The sequence below is a fragment of the Haemorhous mexicanus genome, chromosome 5 (assembly GCF_027477595.1).
Source record: "Haemorhous mexicanus isolate bHaeMex1 chromosome 5, bHaeMex1.pri, whole genome shotgun sequence".
In the NCBI taxonomy this organism is placed as follows: Eukaryota; Metazoa; Chordata; class Aves; order Passeriformes; family Fringillidae; genus Haemorhous; species Haemorhous mexicanus.
Genome location: NC_082345.1, coordinates 26,737,828 through 26,756,648, shown reverse-complemented (window position 1 = coordinate 26,756,648; position 18,821 = coordinate 26,737,828). Strand labels below are relative to the sequence as shown.

The following is an 18,821-nucleotide window of genomic DNA, read 5'->3' as shown; positions in this document are numbered from 1 at the left end:
CAAGGTGTATCCATTGAGGCCTTTTAATAAATACCTACTTAATTCTTTAACTCCGCCTAGCCTCTGTTTTAGGTCAGCCTTCACAAGGTATCATGAACAGCATGGATAAATACAGATGATTTAGTTATATTGCTGAGGAGTGCTTACACAGCATCAAGGCTGTTTCTGTTTCTCACATCCTCCCACCAGCAGGAGGGATGAGTGTGCACAAGAAGGTATGAGGAAACACGGCTAGGACAGCTGACCCCAGTGGTGCAAAGGGATACTCCATACTAGATGGAGTAATGCCCAGCATATAAAGGGTGGGGGGAAGAGGAAGGAGGGGGTTATATTCAGAGTTATGGTGTTTGTCTTCCCAAGTCACTGTTACACATGATGGACTAAATACTCCAAGTGGAACAACAATGGACTAGTGCTAAATGAAAAATGCTTTGTCTGGTTAAGTTTCAAAGCCTGCATACCTGAAGTGCTATGAACGTTGGTGAAGGAATTGTCAGAGGCACTGTAGGGCCAGGCACCAGGTGAAGGCAGCGAGGTGTTGAGGGAAGAATTAGACCCTATCAAAGAGAGAGAAAGAGGAGACCAAGTTCACAGAGTTTCTGTAACACCATTAAACCTCAAGAGAGCCACAACTGTAGCAATGCCAAGCTTTCAGGCGCTTCCAGCCACAGTGCAAAGGCAGGCAGCTTCCTTTTCAGACAAATGCAATAGACTGTTCGCCCGCAACAATCCTGAGTCATCAGAGTGACTGATCATCACAGACCAGATGTGCACTGTTTTACCTGTGGTGTTGTCCCGCAGAAGTTGGTGGTCAGTATCTACAATGGGAGATGTGGCTGTCCCCCCCAGCACACTTCCAGGGGTCACATAGGGATCAGATTCAGGGTCAATGTTTTGTATACCTTTCCATGGCACTCCTGGTTGGAACTCTGGGACAGGAGAGAAAAAGGAATTAGATGCAATCAGGGAAATGTTATTTACTAGGAGTAACTGCTGAAGGTATTTCAGGATGGTAAACAACAGTCTTCTACACCATTCCTTAGGGGCAAAAAAAAGACTGCATGTTAGAATCCTAATCTATTTCACAGTTCCTCCCACAGCACTAGCTCTGGTTTCATATGAATACAAGTCTACACTACAAAAAAAGTGGTACAAGGGCATCCAGTAACCCTTTAAGCGCCTCTGCTTTGCTACATTCAGATGAGGTTTCAACAGTTTTAACAATTTCCATATAAGATGTTTAAGATTAGATTCTCAATACATACTTGGTGTGTGTGCAGAAGCCTTTCTCCAGGAAAGGCTACCTACCTTAGCAGTTTGGAAATACATTTGACACATCCCACTGTATGTACACACACACTTTATACATTACCTATCAATACTGAGGTGAGATGCCTTGTGGTAAAAGCAATGGATATACTCATTGACATTCTTCATGCTTCATAATGAGATAGCATATACTTATCATGCTTTAGTTTGAACTATAGCTCTAGGCATGCCAGAATTTTAAGACAAGAGGATGAATTATATTAAATATGAACACACAAAGACTCCAGTTACTCTAAGAAAGATCAGTAACTTGGCTCCTTCAATGAATAAAGTGCTGTGGCCAGTTCTAGAAGCAGTGGTGCAAAAGTAAAACTGACAAACACAAAAACAAGTAAAGAACTTCATATACTATGTGACAATTTGTCTAAGTGTGAGAGGAGTGCAAAGGTGGCAGATTCATCCCTTGCAGATACAAGTCCTGGATACAGAATCCCAACCTGAATTTTGGAAATAATTAATAACAGAATATTTGAGTGTAATTAAATATTCATTATTAAAAGCAGGATCCAAGATGCACTCTCTAGAATGAAGCAATGTAGAATGAACCTGGCATGGAAGGGTTCATTTCAGTCACCTTTGTAATGAAGATTTATAGTCAAGACTATGACTTTCACAGACAAATACAGAAGAAAATATGATACTACTGGTTCAAATTATTGCCACAGCAAGGGCAGTATTAGACTGTGATAATGCACGGGAGAATCTGAGAGAAGACAAAGAAATGCCCCACTGGGTCAGAACTATGGTCCATCTAGTCCAGTGTCTTGCCAACAGCAGTAGGAGTAATACCATTAAGGGACAGAGCACAAACCTGGCCACTATCTGTGGACTACTGGCCTCATACTCTCCCAGCATCCACAGCATCCTAACTTAGATGGCAGAAATACCCTCTATCTACTAGCACCAGCTTGTGAAACTATTTTTCCATCATTTTATCCACTCACTGTTTCAACTGGCTAGTATCATCTGTCTCAAGAAGCTGTGAAAGCAACATAACCTGAAAGTTCACCACTCCTGATGGAAAAAAAGCTCTCATCTATTTAAAATGTATATCCTGTTAATTTCAGCATTTGCACCATGGCTCTAGCATTGCAGGAGTCATGGAATTACAAGTCTGCATTTATCTTATTTACTGGCTTCATGATTTTATAAACATCAGTTACGTCTCCCAGTCTTTAATAACTCAATAAAATAATCCAGGTATCAACACTTTATCAGCAATCAGCACTGCATCATGGAAGGACTCTGCTCAGCTACTACCAAAATACTGCCATACCCTGACAAGCAGGATCTCCCTTTTGTTAAGGAAGAAGCAATACAGCTCTTGGGTCTACTCAAAATATCTTCTCTGTTCTGAGACAAAGAATCCATGAACATAAGGTTAGTACCTGGAAATTAGATGTTGTTTAGAGAGAAAAAAAAAAGTAAGTCTAAGTCTTCTATTTGCAAAGATTCTGAGAATTTTTGAGACTGAAAATTAAGTGCACAGAAAGCCCTAATCAAAAGGTTAATGACTATACAAACCAGGCTCCAGCAATCAGGGGTATTATTGTTTATGAACACATTCACTGATCAGTGTAACCCTGGTCTGGAAAAGCATTTCCTTGAACTACAGCACACTGACAAATTTCCAGACTCTCCTTTGGGGCTGATAGTCATTACCATGCACATTCACCAACTCTTGTCTACAAACATGCTCTTTTACTTCTAGGCAGTAAAGAAGACATGAAATGCCTTCTCCACTGATATATGAAAGGTCCTCTCAAAAAGTTCAAACATAAGATTATAGTGAAAAATATGGCAGACACATCCAGGGCAGTTTGCTGGAAGCATGGCTGATCTTGAATGGAAAATTACAGCCTAAGTACGACCTAAGTATGCAAGTCTGTGCAACATAACCAAACGACATAGCCCTCACCAATGCAGCAAAACTTGCTCTCACCTCCAGCTGTGATATCAGTTTGACTGGGCACCACTTCATTTATCTTTGTGCTGAACAATACTGCTCTCTTGAACAGCAGAATTTCTGCAGCAGATGGCATTTAGGAGGAAAATGTGAAAGGTGTAGTCAGGGTAAGTGCTGAGTGACCACTGTTTTCATTCAAAGGAAAAATGCACCTACTAAAAGAGGTTTTCTCTTGCAAACTCATTTTTGTTAACTTTTTTTCCAGCACTGGGAGGAAGAATTCTATCTCCATGCCAGGAACTGACAGTGGACCTCATCTACAAGCTTGCAGAGAAGAACCTAGAAGGTAAAGCCATTTCAGGTCTTCATTCTTCATCAGGGGTGTTGTATTGATAAGGTAGATCTTGATTTCAGTTTTCCTTGACAATGAAGTCCACAAGTTAGACTATGAGACAGCTCAAGCGGCTGATGGTCATGGAAGAGTAATTTGTCCCAGCAGCCTATGGATCTTGTAAGACTGAAACAGCAATAACTGAATAAATGCCACCTGCCAAAACCAGGGATCTGTTACATGAGGGCTGCAATCATAGTCTTGGGCTACTCACACAAGAAATGAGGGATGGTACTGAGGATCTCAGTGAAATTTTATGTTCAGAATTTGTGAACTTCATTTATCCTCTCACCGTGGTGAGGCAGTCAGCAACAAAAAAATTTACTTATCACTGACAATGGGACTACAGATATCACTACGGAAGGTCTACGATATCAACAAGGGGCAAAGAGTAGCTGTCAAGCTTTTAAACTTTTTTTAGCTTTTAATTGTAACAGTTTTGGCACCAAGAACCTTGCCAAAGCCAGTGACTGCTCCAAAACTTGGAAACATGGCAGATCTGATCCTCACGTGTCTCTTTAACATTCTGAGCAGTACAGTCTTAGTATAATACAGGGGAATGGCGACTGAGTTCAGCAACAATGAGTCTGGGAGTAAAGTCTGATTAAAGATTACATTTTGGGAGTTTCTGGCATCATGAACAGCAACTCCAGTCCAAAAAGCTCCATACTTAACAACCAGGCTGACAGAAGTGTAACACAAACATACCTCTACAGAATACAGTGAGCAGTATGAAAATTTGTGGATGTGCAGATGTTTTTGAGAGAACTAATTCTTTAGCTCTGTTAGCTCATCAGAAGATGTTTTCTCGCTGGAGTTAGACACTGAGGGCTTTCCTCAAAAATCTTCAACTGCATTTTCTAGATTTCCTGCAGTTATATCTGTCACAGAGATTCCTAGGCTTTCTGATGCAAGGTCTGTGCTACTGCTTCATCCAAGAGATGTACCTGGACTTTTACTTTTTTGTGCTTGAGTTAGTAATGTTCTCCTGGAATGCAACTGTCTTCCAGACAGGAGAAAAATCACAGCACCCACTATTTGCTGAACAGCATTGGTGATTAATCTGCGCAACTTCAAGGACACCACTCTATTAAAATGAATGTTTTATATAGAAAATTATGTGTGTGTTCAAATATATATGTACTTTTCCTAGAAAGTTTTCTAGCAGAAACATAAAATTTTGCCAGTGAAACTACAAAACTTGAAAAATGTGCACCAGCCTGCCATCCCAAAAGCAAGAGACTTCTACCCAAGCCACAAGATTCCTGAGCATAACTGAAGCGTTGCAACACTCTTCTACCCTTTATGTGACATGAACAAAGGTGAACCACAACAATGTGGTGTTCCCACCATCATAAAAAAGCCCTACAAAAAAGCCCCACTTCACATCTTTCTTTGATTCCACCCTATCAATTTTTACACTGTGTCAGTCTAACACAGCAGAAATAAGGAATCAGTACAAAAGAAGGGAGATGTTGCTGTGTATGCTATGAACATATGTTTTCATGAAATTTTCTGTAAACGTAAAGTCACAAAACCACAGAAGACAGGAGTTCACCTAACAAAAACCAAACACTACACAGGCAATTCAGCAGTTAGTTCATATTTAGCCCAGCATTTTTTACTGGAAATTCAACATTTATGTTCTATTTTAATGTGGAAGAAATTTCAAAACCAAGATAGGCTAAGCCACTCAAGTATTTTCGTTGCAATGGCTATTTAAGTAAGTATGGTGAGGAAAGGTCCAGCACATCTATCCTAAAGTGAGCACACAACCCCCCTGCCCTGATGTAATACCTGGAGGCCAGCTGGCATTGCTGGATTTACTTCCGATCTTGTTTGTTGGTGGAGATTTGGCAGGTAACCAACTATCACCAGCAGGGCCTGCGTGGCTGCTGAGCGGGTCGCCCTGGATTATGTCAAACTGGTTGTAGGGCGATCCTCCGCGAGCCTTTCCAGGGGGCACTATTGCACCTGCAGCATTAAAAACATACATTTACACTTGGCAAAGGTTGGGATCTTCAGGAGTATGATGTATTAACGCAAAATTATTTAAGATGCATACTGGTGAGGGAAGACAGTTTGATCTAAACTATTTCACCTCTGGTGAGATGATCCTACAAGGGCATTCCCAAAATTCCCCCTCTCACCATTTTTGTGCATATTGGCATCTTGTGAAGCCACAGAGGGCAGCCCTTCCATCATAGTCCACTGCTTAAAGCGGGATTCTGTTCCAGCCTCTTTCCCTCCCACCATGCCATAATCTATGCCGCTTGAGCCAAAGCCTGTGAAACAAACAAACAAAACAAAACTTAATTGTCATCTTCTGTTTTGTTTTTAAGCATCTTTAAATGGGGAGTCATTGCAATCATAAGAAAAAGGTGGGAAAAAGAAATCAACAGCAGCAAAAGGTATGTTCAATGGGCAACTTCCAAATAAGTGTGTTATATCATATGCCATGATATGCTTTCTTCTTAGGTTTGTCTTCTTCCCACGCAACGAACAATAATGCAATGTGATTCGAAGTTGACACTTATCATAACCTTTGCTCTAATGCTTATACATAAATTACTCATTTCTGGACCCAGACATAAGTGACTAACACAATTACCATATTAATAATAGGGAGGCTACAGGCAATGCACCAAACCTACTTCCACAGAGCACTTACCACCTGAACCGTATCCAGGTATCTGCCCTTTGGTCTGTAAATCTGAGAGACCCACATTCAAAGGATTGGGTACCATGCTGTCTAAATGTGGCTTAGGCCCAACAGGGTGGGATGGCGAATGCTTCATGCCAGGCTGCCTCTGCTGCTGCTGCTGGAGGGCACTCACCATACGAGCAATCTGCAAATGGAAGAAAAAACTGCTTCATCTATGCTATACTGCAATGCAAATTCTAGTAAACATAAAGAAACAGTGAATTAAAGGAGATACAAAAGACCCTGCTCTCCAAAAAGTGCACTGTGAAGGGAGCAGATGACATTACTGAAGCCAGCACCATCTCTACTGCAGACTGCATTTCCCCAGCAAACTTCATACTTCATACGACTGACAAAAGCAGTGCCACACACCTGTTGCTCCTGCTGTTGTCGCACAGCTTGAGATAACTTTCTCTGGCTCTGTAACAGCTGTTGCTGCTGCTGCTGCTGAAGGAGGAGCTGACAAGCCTACAAGATAAGGAGGGGTGGGAAGAGTGAAAATAAGGAGCTCATCAAGCAAAATATAACTGCCAGGAGCTATTCACTAGCAAACGCTTTGCTCAGAACTTAGGTAAACTGTTTCTCATTCCACTCACTCAAATAAAATGACAATGAATGCCTTAGAAGAATGCCACATCCCTCACTTAAATGTTAAATGTTTCTAATTTAACACTGTGCAACAGAATTACTTGTACCTGCTTTATTACCATCACTATGACTGTAAGTCTGAAGAAAACTTCGTGAAAAATCAACAAACAACTGCCTTCTGTACAAAAACACGGCTTGGAGTCATTACTAACCCACTGTAATCCACAATAATTACATGGGCCTATTTGGTTTATCTGCTGCCTTCTAGCAGAACTTTACTACCCCATATAGCAAAGACGGAACACTTGCCCAAAATAACATCAGTAGAACAAAACAGAATTAGAATAAGCATAAAAAGAAAACTCAGCAGACAATTTTCAAACTGTCTTGTCTCACAAAATTACTAGCTACTTACTAATTGAAACTGGGGAATCTGTGGAAGCTGGCTCAGCATGGCAATTTGTTGTGGAGAAAGCTGGGGGCCCATATTGAAAAGACCAGGATTCAAGCCACTGTTGGGAAACTGTTTGAGCATGGAGGCTGAAACCTGCATGAAAAGCAGTTACATATCCTGAACGCACTGCTACGAGGAAAAGATTGTGAAGCACAAGTATTTCTATACAGGAACAAGCATGACACCAATCGTCAATGGTGTTCTGGGAAAGACATTACAGATTTATTAACACATCACATTTAAACATGCACAATCTATAACCTGGGCAGAGTGAATACCTCACTTGATTGACAGCATACAGAATTACATGTGCAGATGCAGACACACACACAAAGGTTATTCCCCCAGCCAATCAGGTGCTAGAGACTGTACTAAATTTAAATGCTGATATATAGGCAACTAACCAGTAATCACAGTACTGCTTTAACACATTAAAAATGTACTGCTTGACAAAGGAAAAGAAAGGCATTCAGGCAGTCACTGGAGCAAAGAAACAGTGCCTCACAGAAAGAGTTAATCTCTTTGTACATTGAATAAGATACAGCAAAAGACAGGAGTAGGTGGAGAAGAATTCCCCCATTTCTCCCTGCATTACTGGAGAGTTACACAAGTGCAATTCAAGAGAATCTCAAGAACTGTTCACCAAGTCCAAAGCAAAAGGTAAACTTGTACATTTGGAGACCCTGAGGTCTGCAAAGTAAGCTCTGCAATGTAAATGTAACATGCAGCCCCTTCATCAAACCTCTCTTTTGGGGGGGACAGGAAGCACAAGACAAGACTACTTAAAAAAAAATTAAGCAACCTGTCACACTTCAGAAACACTTTAAGCTTTCACGTTTATTTGTTGTTTAAAAATACTTTGCAAAAGCCTATATAAGACACAGGATTCCCAAATTCACTTGTGAGGTTTAAAAATACTGGTAGCAAGCATTTACCATCAACTGCCTTGGAATAAGATAGATTGCTAATGCTTCTGCACTGCATTTTAAATACTTTCACTATGAATTTTAATGTTTTCATCTTACCCAGTTTTTCAGTTTCTTAACATCAAATTGAGACCAAGACAGGTGTATCAGTAACCTCAATGATGTGCTCTGAAGGCTGTAGCTCTACTTTTACAAGTAATCAGTTGCTATAAATTCCTTACCTGGGGAGAAAGGAATTGGGGAGGCACTTGCGCCCGGATATTGGGGGAAGGATTTAGTGGCTGCACTGGTGTGTGCATGCCCCTCGATTGTGCTGTGCTGTTTCCAAACAAACCATGATTGCCACCCTATAAAATTAAAGCAGTAGTGAGAAGATGAATCTTGCAGGATCATGGATTTCTATGCTAATAACTACATATCAGTAACAATGAGCCAAGTTACTGACTTTAAACAGAGTTGCCTTAGAATTACAGACGTTTGGCTAAAATCAGTAATATTCTACCTGGGTTAAAGCCACTGTACTATATTTTTGAGATGCAGGTTGTTTCTCCTCTAACACTGAAGGGTCATGCTTATCTACTTACTTCAAGACACGACAAATCTAATGTTTTAATATTTTACACTTTACGTATTGGGAAATGGAAACTTGGAGTACATACAACAAACTAAAAACTCCATTCCAACTGGCTTAAAAGCATGGCAAGACTCTATCAATATGAATTCTAGTCCCCCATTTTAGAGAAGACAGCTACTTTTCCTGAGTAGATTGCTGAGATATCACTCACAAGGCTATTTTTTTTTCCTCTGCAGGCCTTTCATTAACTAATACTATTTTAGAATTCAAATTTCAAAAATTTCCCTTCTGCCATGAAATTCAAATCTAGAATGTTGAAGCTATTTTCCCTCCCCTTTTCTCCCACTAAATCTGAAGAAGAAAATTTCCAAGTGAGAAAAATAGTTGTGTGGGTCTTTTTCAATGGTTTGTTTTCGAATACAAGAATATTGCTGTTTGAGTTTTTTAATGAGAAGTATTTATTGATTTATAAGCAACTTCTGCAATAAACCCTAATGCATGAACAAGACCCAAGAAAACTTGTGATTATGTTTCATGATTTCAGCCTCTTGAGCAGACATTTTTTGGTAACATTTTTCAAAAAAAGCAAGAAATGTTATCAACAGTCTCCTACACTAACTAAGCTACACTCTCTTGCTTCTAAAAGCTGAAGCTCATACTCCAAAGGATCCTTATATGCCATGAATTTGACTTTTCAGTTTCAAGACCCTCAGAATTTCCCATCTCCTGCTATCAGGGAGCCTGTGACCCTCAGATACCTGAGGTTCTGAAGAGTGCATTTTCCACTCTTCAGCCATCATTCCCTATTCTGCCTGTCCATGCCAGCATTGCTGCACCCAACATAAATCCATCATAATTCCAAACTGAGATTGTGCAAGCCTTCACTACAACCTTTCCTTTCATTATATACCAGGAATTCAAAAATCCTATCATAACACTGTGCATAATACTCCTACCATTAATACTGTGCATTTTCTGCTATCCTTTTGCTCAAACACAAGTCTCTCCTCCTGCTTTCTACACTGGCAGCACAATGGATTGCCTCATTCACCTGCATCCCCCTCCACCTAAATTATCTTCTCACTCAGAAGCAACTTCTAAGCATGCAGGAAGGCTAACAAAAATCCCCAAAAGACAAGAGGTTTTATTCTGGAAAGAGCCAGATGGAGTCAACTACACATTAAAATTTTTGAGAGGCCTTGAAGCTGCAGTTCTACTTTGAGCCCTCTCTGTAACTCCTCTCTATAACAAGAGGTCTGCACACTGAGATCAACAACATGCCTGCAAATTTTGGACTTAATCTGATGTTCAACACTGTGTCACATAGAAACAGAAAGACAACACAAAGAAACACCATCATGTTAGGCATATGACTACATAAGCTAGACCAGCTGCAATAATTAGGTACTATTCTTTCATTTCCTGGTATTCCTAAAGTATTTTCTTCTAGAATAATGCAAAACATAAACACCAGAAATTCTTCCAAACTGCTGTTAATCACTTAACTACTTCCCCACTATTTCCCTGTACACAAAAATATTGCTACTTCAAGAATTTTTAAAGGCTACCAAATGAATCCTTACTTTGAACTGTGAGGAAGGCAGAAGGGAACAGGCACAATGCTAAATCACTGCAACTTTTTGCAGGCTCATTCCTACATACAAGGTCTTTGCGTGGAGTCCGAAAAACTTCAGTGTTTGGTTTGATGAGGCAAATCAACAGCCTCTAACCAGGTTTTAAACCAGCAACGAAAATAAAGGATACCACTAACTTCACGGCTTCTGAAAAGCACATCCACCTGCTGCTGCACTGCAATTTAGGAAGAAGCCAACAAAACCAGACCAAGTATGTTCTGATGCTAGGAACCAAAGTGGACTGATTCCCAATGGCCTGAGACAGCTGAAATTTCCATCAACAATTTAACCTATTCAGCAGAAAAACAAATGCAAGCAACCAACTAACCAGGATTAAGCCCAGGTTGCAGCCTTATAACAATGCATCTTATAAGGTGGCCTGCTTACTTGTCTAGCAGCGAAGTTTTGGGGACTGAGCCCTGAGCCGATTGCCCCAAGGCCGACGTTGGATAGTGTGGAACCAGAGGGAGACAGCTTGTAGCTGGGAGAAGGGGAGAAGGGAGAGCAGGGAGCCTCATCCCCAAGGCACCCATCTTGATTGGAGAAAGGCAAAGTCAGCTGAAGCAGCAGTTAGCCAACAGCAGGAGTTGGTTAGTGAAGCAACAGAATGCAAGAGGAGAGAAAGAGGGATGGTGAGTGACTAGGAAGAAGCAAAGTTAATTTGTAATAGCAGATAAAAGGACAAAACTTCTGATTCAAATGACCACTCGACAGTTAAGATTTTGGTCCAAGAAGATACTCTTGAGTTTTCTTTTTAAAAATACATTTTGAACTCTCTTGAAATTCATTTCTGATAGTGGCTATTACCACTACAGAAGCAAACAAATCTTGAACGCATTCCTAATGTTAGCACACACCTACCAGCATAATTTGTTAGGAAACGCATTAGCTTTGCTCATGATATTTATTAATTATGCCACCAGAGGGAGTTGACAAAACTGCTTTTTGGCTTGTTATACCAAAATGGAGGAGTTAAAAAATTCCTAGACAGTTAACACGCCTTCAGAATTTTTAAACCAAATTTGTTTTCCATTGTACATGTGATAAACTGTATCTAAAAAAAACCCAAAACAGCCCTAGAGCATTCTGCATCTATTGGACACTCTCCAATTCATAATGTGAAGCAATTAATATTTGATAATAACAGTGAAAGCTTCTGTTTAAAATAGGCAAGGATATGAAAGAAACACTATCATAACATACAACAGATGTCACAGAGAAACAGATGTCGTACAGAAGCTTACAGTACACGGACATACAGCATAAGGGGTTGTGGAATTTAGAAAGGGTGTTTCCAGTAAATGCCAGACATGAAAGAAGAAAAATATTCAGAAGACTGTGATTACTTATATTTACTTAGATCTCGATCAATTTTCATTGCAATACATGACTGCAGTTAGTAGCCAAAAGAATCATCATGATGAAACCCATAATGAATTTTATTGCTACCAGTAGTTTACCCTTCCAAGAAAAAATAAAGCCATTTGTCGACATCAAAACCAGTCTATTCTGGAAGAAAAAGCCTCACTCTCCAATTTTCTCTGTCAATGCACATCTGACACCTGTTTTATACACACATTCCTTCTACCAATAAAACTACCCCACACCTTTCACTAGTGAGCTCAATCAGGGTTATTCAATATCTAGCACCTGCGGACAACTAGGGTAGAAACTGGGATCTTGAACAAAGAGGTTGATATTAATTTGTCTAAAGATATTTCTCTCACCTTCTCAAAATAAGGCCCACTATCTGTGGTTCCCATGTCTTTGGAATTAGGTGGACGGAACCCAGATCGATCCTTTCTCATCATGTCATTAAAATCCCCGAGATTCACAGCTCGTTTATCTACCTCAAACTTCTTATCTGGGAGACCACCTGTAAAAAAAAAAAAAAAAAATTAGTGCAAATAATCTAATGACAGCAGGATCACAGCCTAAGAAATACTCTTTAAAATCAAGGTATTAATTACATCTGTCTTACATTTTAGCACAGCTACAGTTGGTATTAAAAGTGCTGAAAAATAAATGTAGGAAGTTTCATTTAACACTGAACATGCCAATTTACTTTACAGAGTTTAATGTGAAGTATTTATCAAAATTTATGTAGAGATAAAAACATAAACATTTCAACTAATTATATTAATTAATACCTAGTTCTCTATGTCTCCCAAAACCTGCACTGTAATTTTTTGGGATTCAGTATGTAGAAAGACTACTATTTAAGTTCTCCATGTATTCTGCTGAGCTTCTGCTGGGTTTGACACTGAGAAATTATTTGAGATAATTTGAAAAATTTGGTCACATGCACATTATTTGGTCAAGGTTGTTCTACAGTCACATGAACTTAATTCTTAAATACAAAACACCAACACGTATATTGTAACATCCGACAGACAACCAATCTCCTTCATCCTGCACACAATAACACGAGTAACACAGACACTTCTCAAACACCCTCTAAAGTCTCCTGCCATTGTTTAGTCAGTAACCTGCTGAAGTATGAGATGTCAATAACAGTTGAACCAAACTGAAACATACGTGGTGAACAAGACACCGATTTTCTCTAAAAGCTTTATCAACAGCCAAAGAGCTGACTGGAAGAAGTTTTCCACCTTGCATACTGAACTGCTGCCAAGGAACAATCTTTTTGGTCAGATGTGGTACCTGTAAGCTATTGGATGCATATTGCTATGAAGTAGATGGAAAACATCTTTGTTTTAAAATACTGATGTGATAGAAATGAGCTTTATTGGTATTTTTAGTTTTAAAGAATACTGTTTAGTCAGTAGCACAGATGGTCTTTCCAAGAATCATTTAAAAAACATGTCAGCACAATTAACAAGAAAATCTTTGACTTTTCCAAAGGAAGTTGGTGATAACCTACCCTACCACTGACAAAACCCTGAACCTTCATCAGAGCAGACAGCTAATCACTTTAACACCTTCAAGACAGTGTTTTTTGAAAAAGCTTCTTAAATCCAGCATCTCTTCTTAATGTCCAGTTCCAACCTATTAATATTCACAGCGATGCCGTAGCATCTTCATAGCCAAGAAGCTATGAAACAGACCACTAACTGCATGGGGTTTTCTTACCCACACAGCTTTCAAAGCTGATCCAGCTTTATCTTCTCAGATGCCTTCAACATCATTTATCACAAGACAGTTGACAAATCACCTACATATCTTAGCTTATAACTGGAGTCATACTGACCTGGATGAGCTTGTGTTTCTCTGATCCCTTTCTAACACATCCTGAAAGCTACAACAGGCTCTGCAAAAGCACTCACAAAGTGTCATGAACAGCTCAGTGCTGTCAATACCTACATCAAACCACTGCACACAATGCCAGCAATGTGCACTAAAAGGCTCGTGTGCTTTAATTCCACACAGGAAGCCCTGGCCATTAGTTGCTTGAAAAGAAACTGAAAGCGAGGCATAGTTGCATCACTGTCTGAAATGAAACTGGGTCAATGCCAACACAAGATGACTAAGCCACAGAAACAGTCTTCCGTCTCTCTGGTTATCCTGATGATCCAATCAACTCCTCAAACATTACTCAATGATGCCTTGTAAAACACAGAGATCATTAAAAGAGTACCTCTGAAGGCCTGAAGCACAGATTTGCATGTCACTTAGTGCTGAGGCAGCTGCTTAAACTTCAATATAAACAAGGCCTCACTGAGAGAAAGGATTGCATTACTTTATCCCATTCACAGAAAATTCTAATGCAACCTTGAAATGAGTCGTGTGAGTCTTTTGAACTTGTCAGCTAAAGCTATAAATAATGGAGGGGTCTAAAGAATAGCTTTACCTTATGTAGTGCAAGGCAACTGACAAACTGTGAAAAGTCTGAATTACCCTCTACAGTAGGCAAAAACACTTGTGTGTATGAATAAATATGAAGCCCTAAATTCTTTATATGCAGAATCATAGAAGAGGTTAAAAGTTACACCATCTTCATAAAAAAAAGATCCTATCAGTTCTTGGATTTCTCCCACTATTAAGAGTTGAGAAAAACACTGAAAATGCAAAATCAAACAAGGACTTAGAAGATGACATTCATTCCCTAGTGTGGGAAAAAACTTCTAGTAAGTACATCTTTCCCCACCACATGCACAGAGCTTAAAGAAAAAGAAGAAAAAGAAGCCTGAATTCCATGTAGAATTATATAATATGATCCTGCACTGGGAAGTCGGAGACACAAACTGCTGCTGAGCAAAGTTACCCAAAACATTTGCCAACAAGAGACTCAACACAGTGAAAATACATACACAGAGTGGGGTAACCCAAATGAAGAAAATAATTTGAAACATTTTCTCCTTGACCACAAAAACATTTTTAAGATACTGATTTTATACATTTACCATAAATTTACATCATCCAAGCCTATTGAGCAACCACATGCACTTAGATATTGAGCTGCTTCACCTGAATGCTACATAAGTTACAGCTTTGTAACATATTTGCAACAGCCAGCTGCACAAATTACATTTGTAATGTAATTTAGAAATAGAAAATTTTAATTCATTTCTCAGTATTTACAGGTGATTTGAGAACTCTGATCTGCAGAGGTTTTAACTAATATATTAAAAAACAGACAAAGGTGACTGTCAAACAGGGGAAAAGAAAGTACAAAATATTAAGTGGTTCTGACAAGCTACTTTACTGTAGCAAACTTTAGGTCTCAGAACTTACAGAATAGGAAATATTTCAATGGGGAAAAGAAAAATTACATCCTATTTTCAAAGCTATCCATTAAAGAGATTTGACAGAAGAAGAAAAGAAGTACATCTGCCTCAGACATGTTATCAATCCATCTCTTTTCCGTCTTGGTCAGTAAATAAAAGTATTACTCTAGCACTTGAAATAAAGGGAACACGCTTTCAAACAAGGAGTCTGTGACCAACACAGTAAGAATTACTGACAGTGCATGATGATCTAATCATACTAAAGCTAAAGTTTTCTTTGACATATGTGGTCTCCAAGCACAGATTTAACTCTGTGCATTTATCCATGAACTAGGAAAACATCATGCTGGCAGTTATCTGTCAGAAAAACATGGTATGCTGTAATCCTGAGTGAAAACAAGTTGAAGAACAAGCCTACGTCATAAGTAAGTCCAACTTTTAAAGTTTAGAAGTAGACCTGGGCCGAGCAAAACAGCTTATAGCTTTCCACAAACAAATGCCATAAGCAACAAGAGCAAAACTGCTAAATACAGAACAGAAAAACCTACGAACATCTGTTTTATTCTCTGCCTTTGAAAGAGAATACAAGCCATAATAAATGGCTCTACCTAAGATCAAGGGATGCCACCATTAATGGGCACACGAAACTTAAAGAAGAGCAACGTATCAAGGTAAAAGATGCAGCCTTGCTGCACCCTTTCACAGGATATTCTGAGCAGCAGTCACCTCCTCAGAAGCTCCAATGGCCCTTGAAAGTTCCATTGGATCCTTAATTTGGAGATAAGAAACTAAGAGAGCTACAATCAACATAATCCAGGCTACCATCCTCTTCATTTGTATATGCTTAGATCTGTTTTTTACCAGCAGCATCTGAAGGCAGGCGAGAACTGAACACCCATGATGGTGACTGATCTCCACCTAGACATTCTTTAGAGAAGCATGATACAATCAGAGCCCGAGTTCTAGGGAGGATGCATGAGGCCAAACTGAGAGATCAAAAAATTGTTACCTTTCACAAAACTGTATCGTACCATATAAATAAACAAACATTCTTATAATCTCTGACTGAGATCCTTCACTACTTCAGAGAAGACAGCAATTTTAGAAAAAATCAACAACTGAATCCTCTATGAAGCGTGACAGAAATTTAAGAATGTAATGGATTCTAAGCTGAGAGACACTGCATCTTTCTGGATTGTATTTGAATACTAAATCCAGACCAGGCATTAGATGCAAGTAAGTCTTGACTACCACAGTTCTACCTTTGGTACCACACAGTCCATGATGCTTAAGCTGTGTAGCAATTGTGGTGAAGCTATCCAGAACATAAAACCCGGTTCTACTGAAAAGTAATTTGTAATAGCCTGAGGCATGCAACTGAAGAAATCCATGAGAGAAGATAAATTTTTTTCCCCTCACATCACCTCCACCAAGCTGTAGTAAATGGGATGTCCTACTAGCAGGAGGGAAACTCTACCATCAAATGAAAAAGATTTTCACTTTCTTGAAACAGTAACAATGAATACAAACTTAAAAGATTAAAACAGTCCTAAAGATGTCACTGCCCCAAGTTATAGCTCTGCTCTGTACAGGTATACATCCTTATCTTGCACATCAGAGTCAAAGCTTACAGACAAGATGCAAGATGCTTTTTACTCTACCCTTATATTATGAGGAGTGCTAAAACTAAGAATCAAACCCTTCCAGAGTACAGCAGGCCATCCTCATAAAAACACTACAGGTGATCTCACATTTCAGATGCATTGCAATTAAAATATACGCACCTACAGACAAGTCCATCTTACTGCCTGGAATGTCGTCAGTTTGACTCTGGGGAAAAAAAAAAACCACAATTCAGTTCTGACTTCTATTCAATGCTGAGAAATATTTCAGAAAGGAAGAATGCAGAAAGAACATGCTTGTGCTAATGAAAGTTTTACTTTAAACTAAAACTGAACACGAGGGTTTCTGATATCACCCTGGACACACCTTGCCTCAACCCCCTAAGGCTGTGCGTGGCATATTTACCCATGTGAAAGCAGACACACAGATGGAGGAAGATGGACAGACAGCTGCTCCATAAATAAACCTCTGGCCTTGTGTTTCAGAGGCTGAGCGACAAAACACTGAAAATAGTGGCCAAAATGACAGCTCATCCTCATGACCTGTCATGCCATCAAATCTTGAAATGTATTGCCATGGGATTCTTCAGTTGGCAGTCTGGGACATAGCTTTCAGAAGCATCTACTGTCTAGCAAACTGAAGTAGAGCTTGAGAGCCAAAAGACATTGCAAACCAATCTTAAGCATGTCAGTGTTAGCTTGTGCTTGAGACTTCTCACACAAACTCTGTATTGTTATAGTCTGCTAGCCAGTATTACATAGTATTCCTGCTTCACAGGATGACAACTGGCACAATATTCTGCAAAATATTTTACAAATTAGCCTGTCCGAAGTTCCTTTATAGAAAAAATTATACAGAATTATTTTTGAAATACTTCCCTACAGCTCTGTCCTTTTCTCCATGATATTTATTTATTCACTTTACCAAACAATCTTTACTTATGGATGCATAATTAGCCCTTTTTTTCTAAAAAGACCCTGCTGTACTTCAAATATAAATTCAGCCAAGACAGACACAGAGCTGTAAATCTCCTTTTCTGATAGGTGGACGAGATTCAGAATTAATACCTTGGACTGATCACAGATGTCTGACACTACAGGCAGGAGCCTCTATCTTGAGTGCTCTAAACAGCATGTTATGAAAATAAAATTTAAAAACCCAAACCCAAAACCAAAGCAACATAAAACCACCCCACACTAAAAAGCAACAATCCTCCCACCCCAAAACCAACCAAACAAAACAAGAAAACACACATCCCCCTCACAAATCTATTACTTACAAGAAAACTGCAACCTCAGAGCAGTAGCTATCATAAAGTATCTTTAGGAAACAAAGTAGATTTAGGGTTTTTCTAAGAAGCCATTCTGAGCCAGCTACTACAGGTATTACAATCAACATCCCAGCACAGCAGATGTAGATAAATAACTGTGAAACAGTTGATATTTTGACTTATTTAAAGCTTACAGCTCTTTCACAAAGTTGCACTTTCTTTAAAAAAAAAATTTACTTACTAGCAAGCCCATATTTGAAAACTGTTTGGATAAAGGGTTCATCCACGAATCACTATTTCCTCCTTTTAATGCACACTGAAAAAAAAAAAGGAGTAAAATGTTTTTAAGAAACTTCTTGATTCCTTAAATTCTTTATCCTTGACAGGTTTAAAAAAAAAATTCTGGTACCAGAGAAATTAATCTCCTGAAAAGATAACTCCAAGTATTTACATGTTTGGAAATATTTACCAAATACTGCGCCTTGTACAAATGCCCACTGTTAGATATTCCAAACTGGCTGAACAGTGTCATGTAGAATGTTTATCACACTTTCAGTTTCATTCTGCAATCTGGAAAGCTTTGCAAACATTGTTTATTTTTATTTCTGTTACATTTTAATACATTCTTTAATCCAGTGCATTCAGAGGCAGATTTCTTCCTTTCTTCCATTTAGCATGGTGTCTCTTGCAGAGGCACTGTGCTGACCAGAGTCTCTCTCTGGTCTTAGTGTAAT

The 18,821-nt window shown here is 39.1% G+C and overlaps 1 protein-coding gene across 12 annotated transcripts in view; it reads right to left on the bottom strand.

Moving 5' to 3' along the window:
- TNRC6B (trinucleotide repeat containing adaptor 6B) overlaps positions 1–18,821 on the bottom strand; it is a 132,846-nt gene that overhangs the window by 18,946 nt on the left and 95,079 nt on the right. For 11 of the 12 annotated variants that reach the window (XM_059846486.1, XM_059846491.1, XM_059846488.1 and 8 more), the window contains 11 exons: positions 18,329–18,403; positions 16,979–17,024; positions 12,234–12,382; positions 8,520–8,645; positions 7,334–7,465; positions 6,703–6,798; positions 6,298–6,475; positions 5,777–5,911; positions 5,424–5,600; positions 783–929; positions 462–557 (listed from right to left, as the gene is read on the bottom strand). In XM_059846486.1, coding sequence (XP_059702469.1) covers positions 462–557; positions 783–929; positions 5,424–5,600; positions 5,777–5,911; positions 6,298–6,475; positions 6,703–6,798; positions 7,334–7,465; positions 8,520–8,645; positions 12,234–12,382; positions 16,979–17,024; positions 18,329–18,403 — 1,357 coding nt within the window. The remainder of the gene's footprint in view (positions 1–461; positions 558–782; positions 930–5,423; positions 5,601–5,776; positions 5,912–6,297; positions 6,476–6,702; positions 6,799–7,333; positions 7,466–8,519; positions 8,646–12,233; positions 12,383–16,978; positions 17,025–18,328; positions 18,404–18,821) is intronic. The other variant, XM_059846495.1, reaches the window with a different exon arrangement.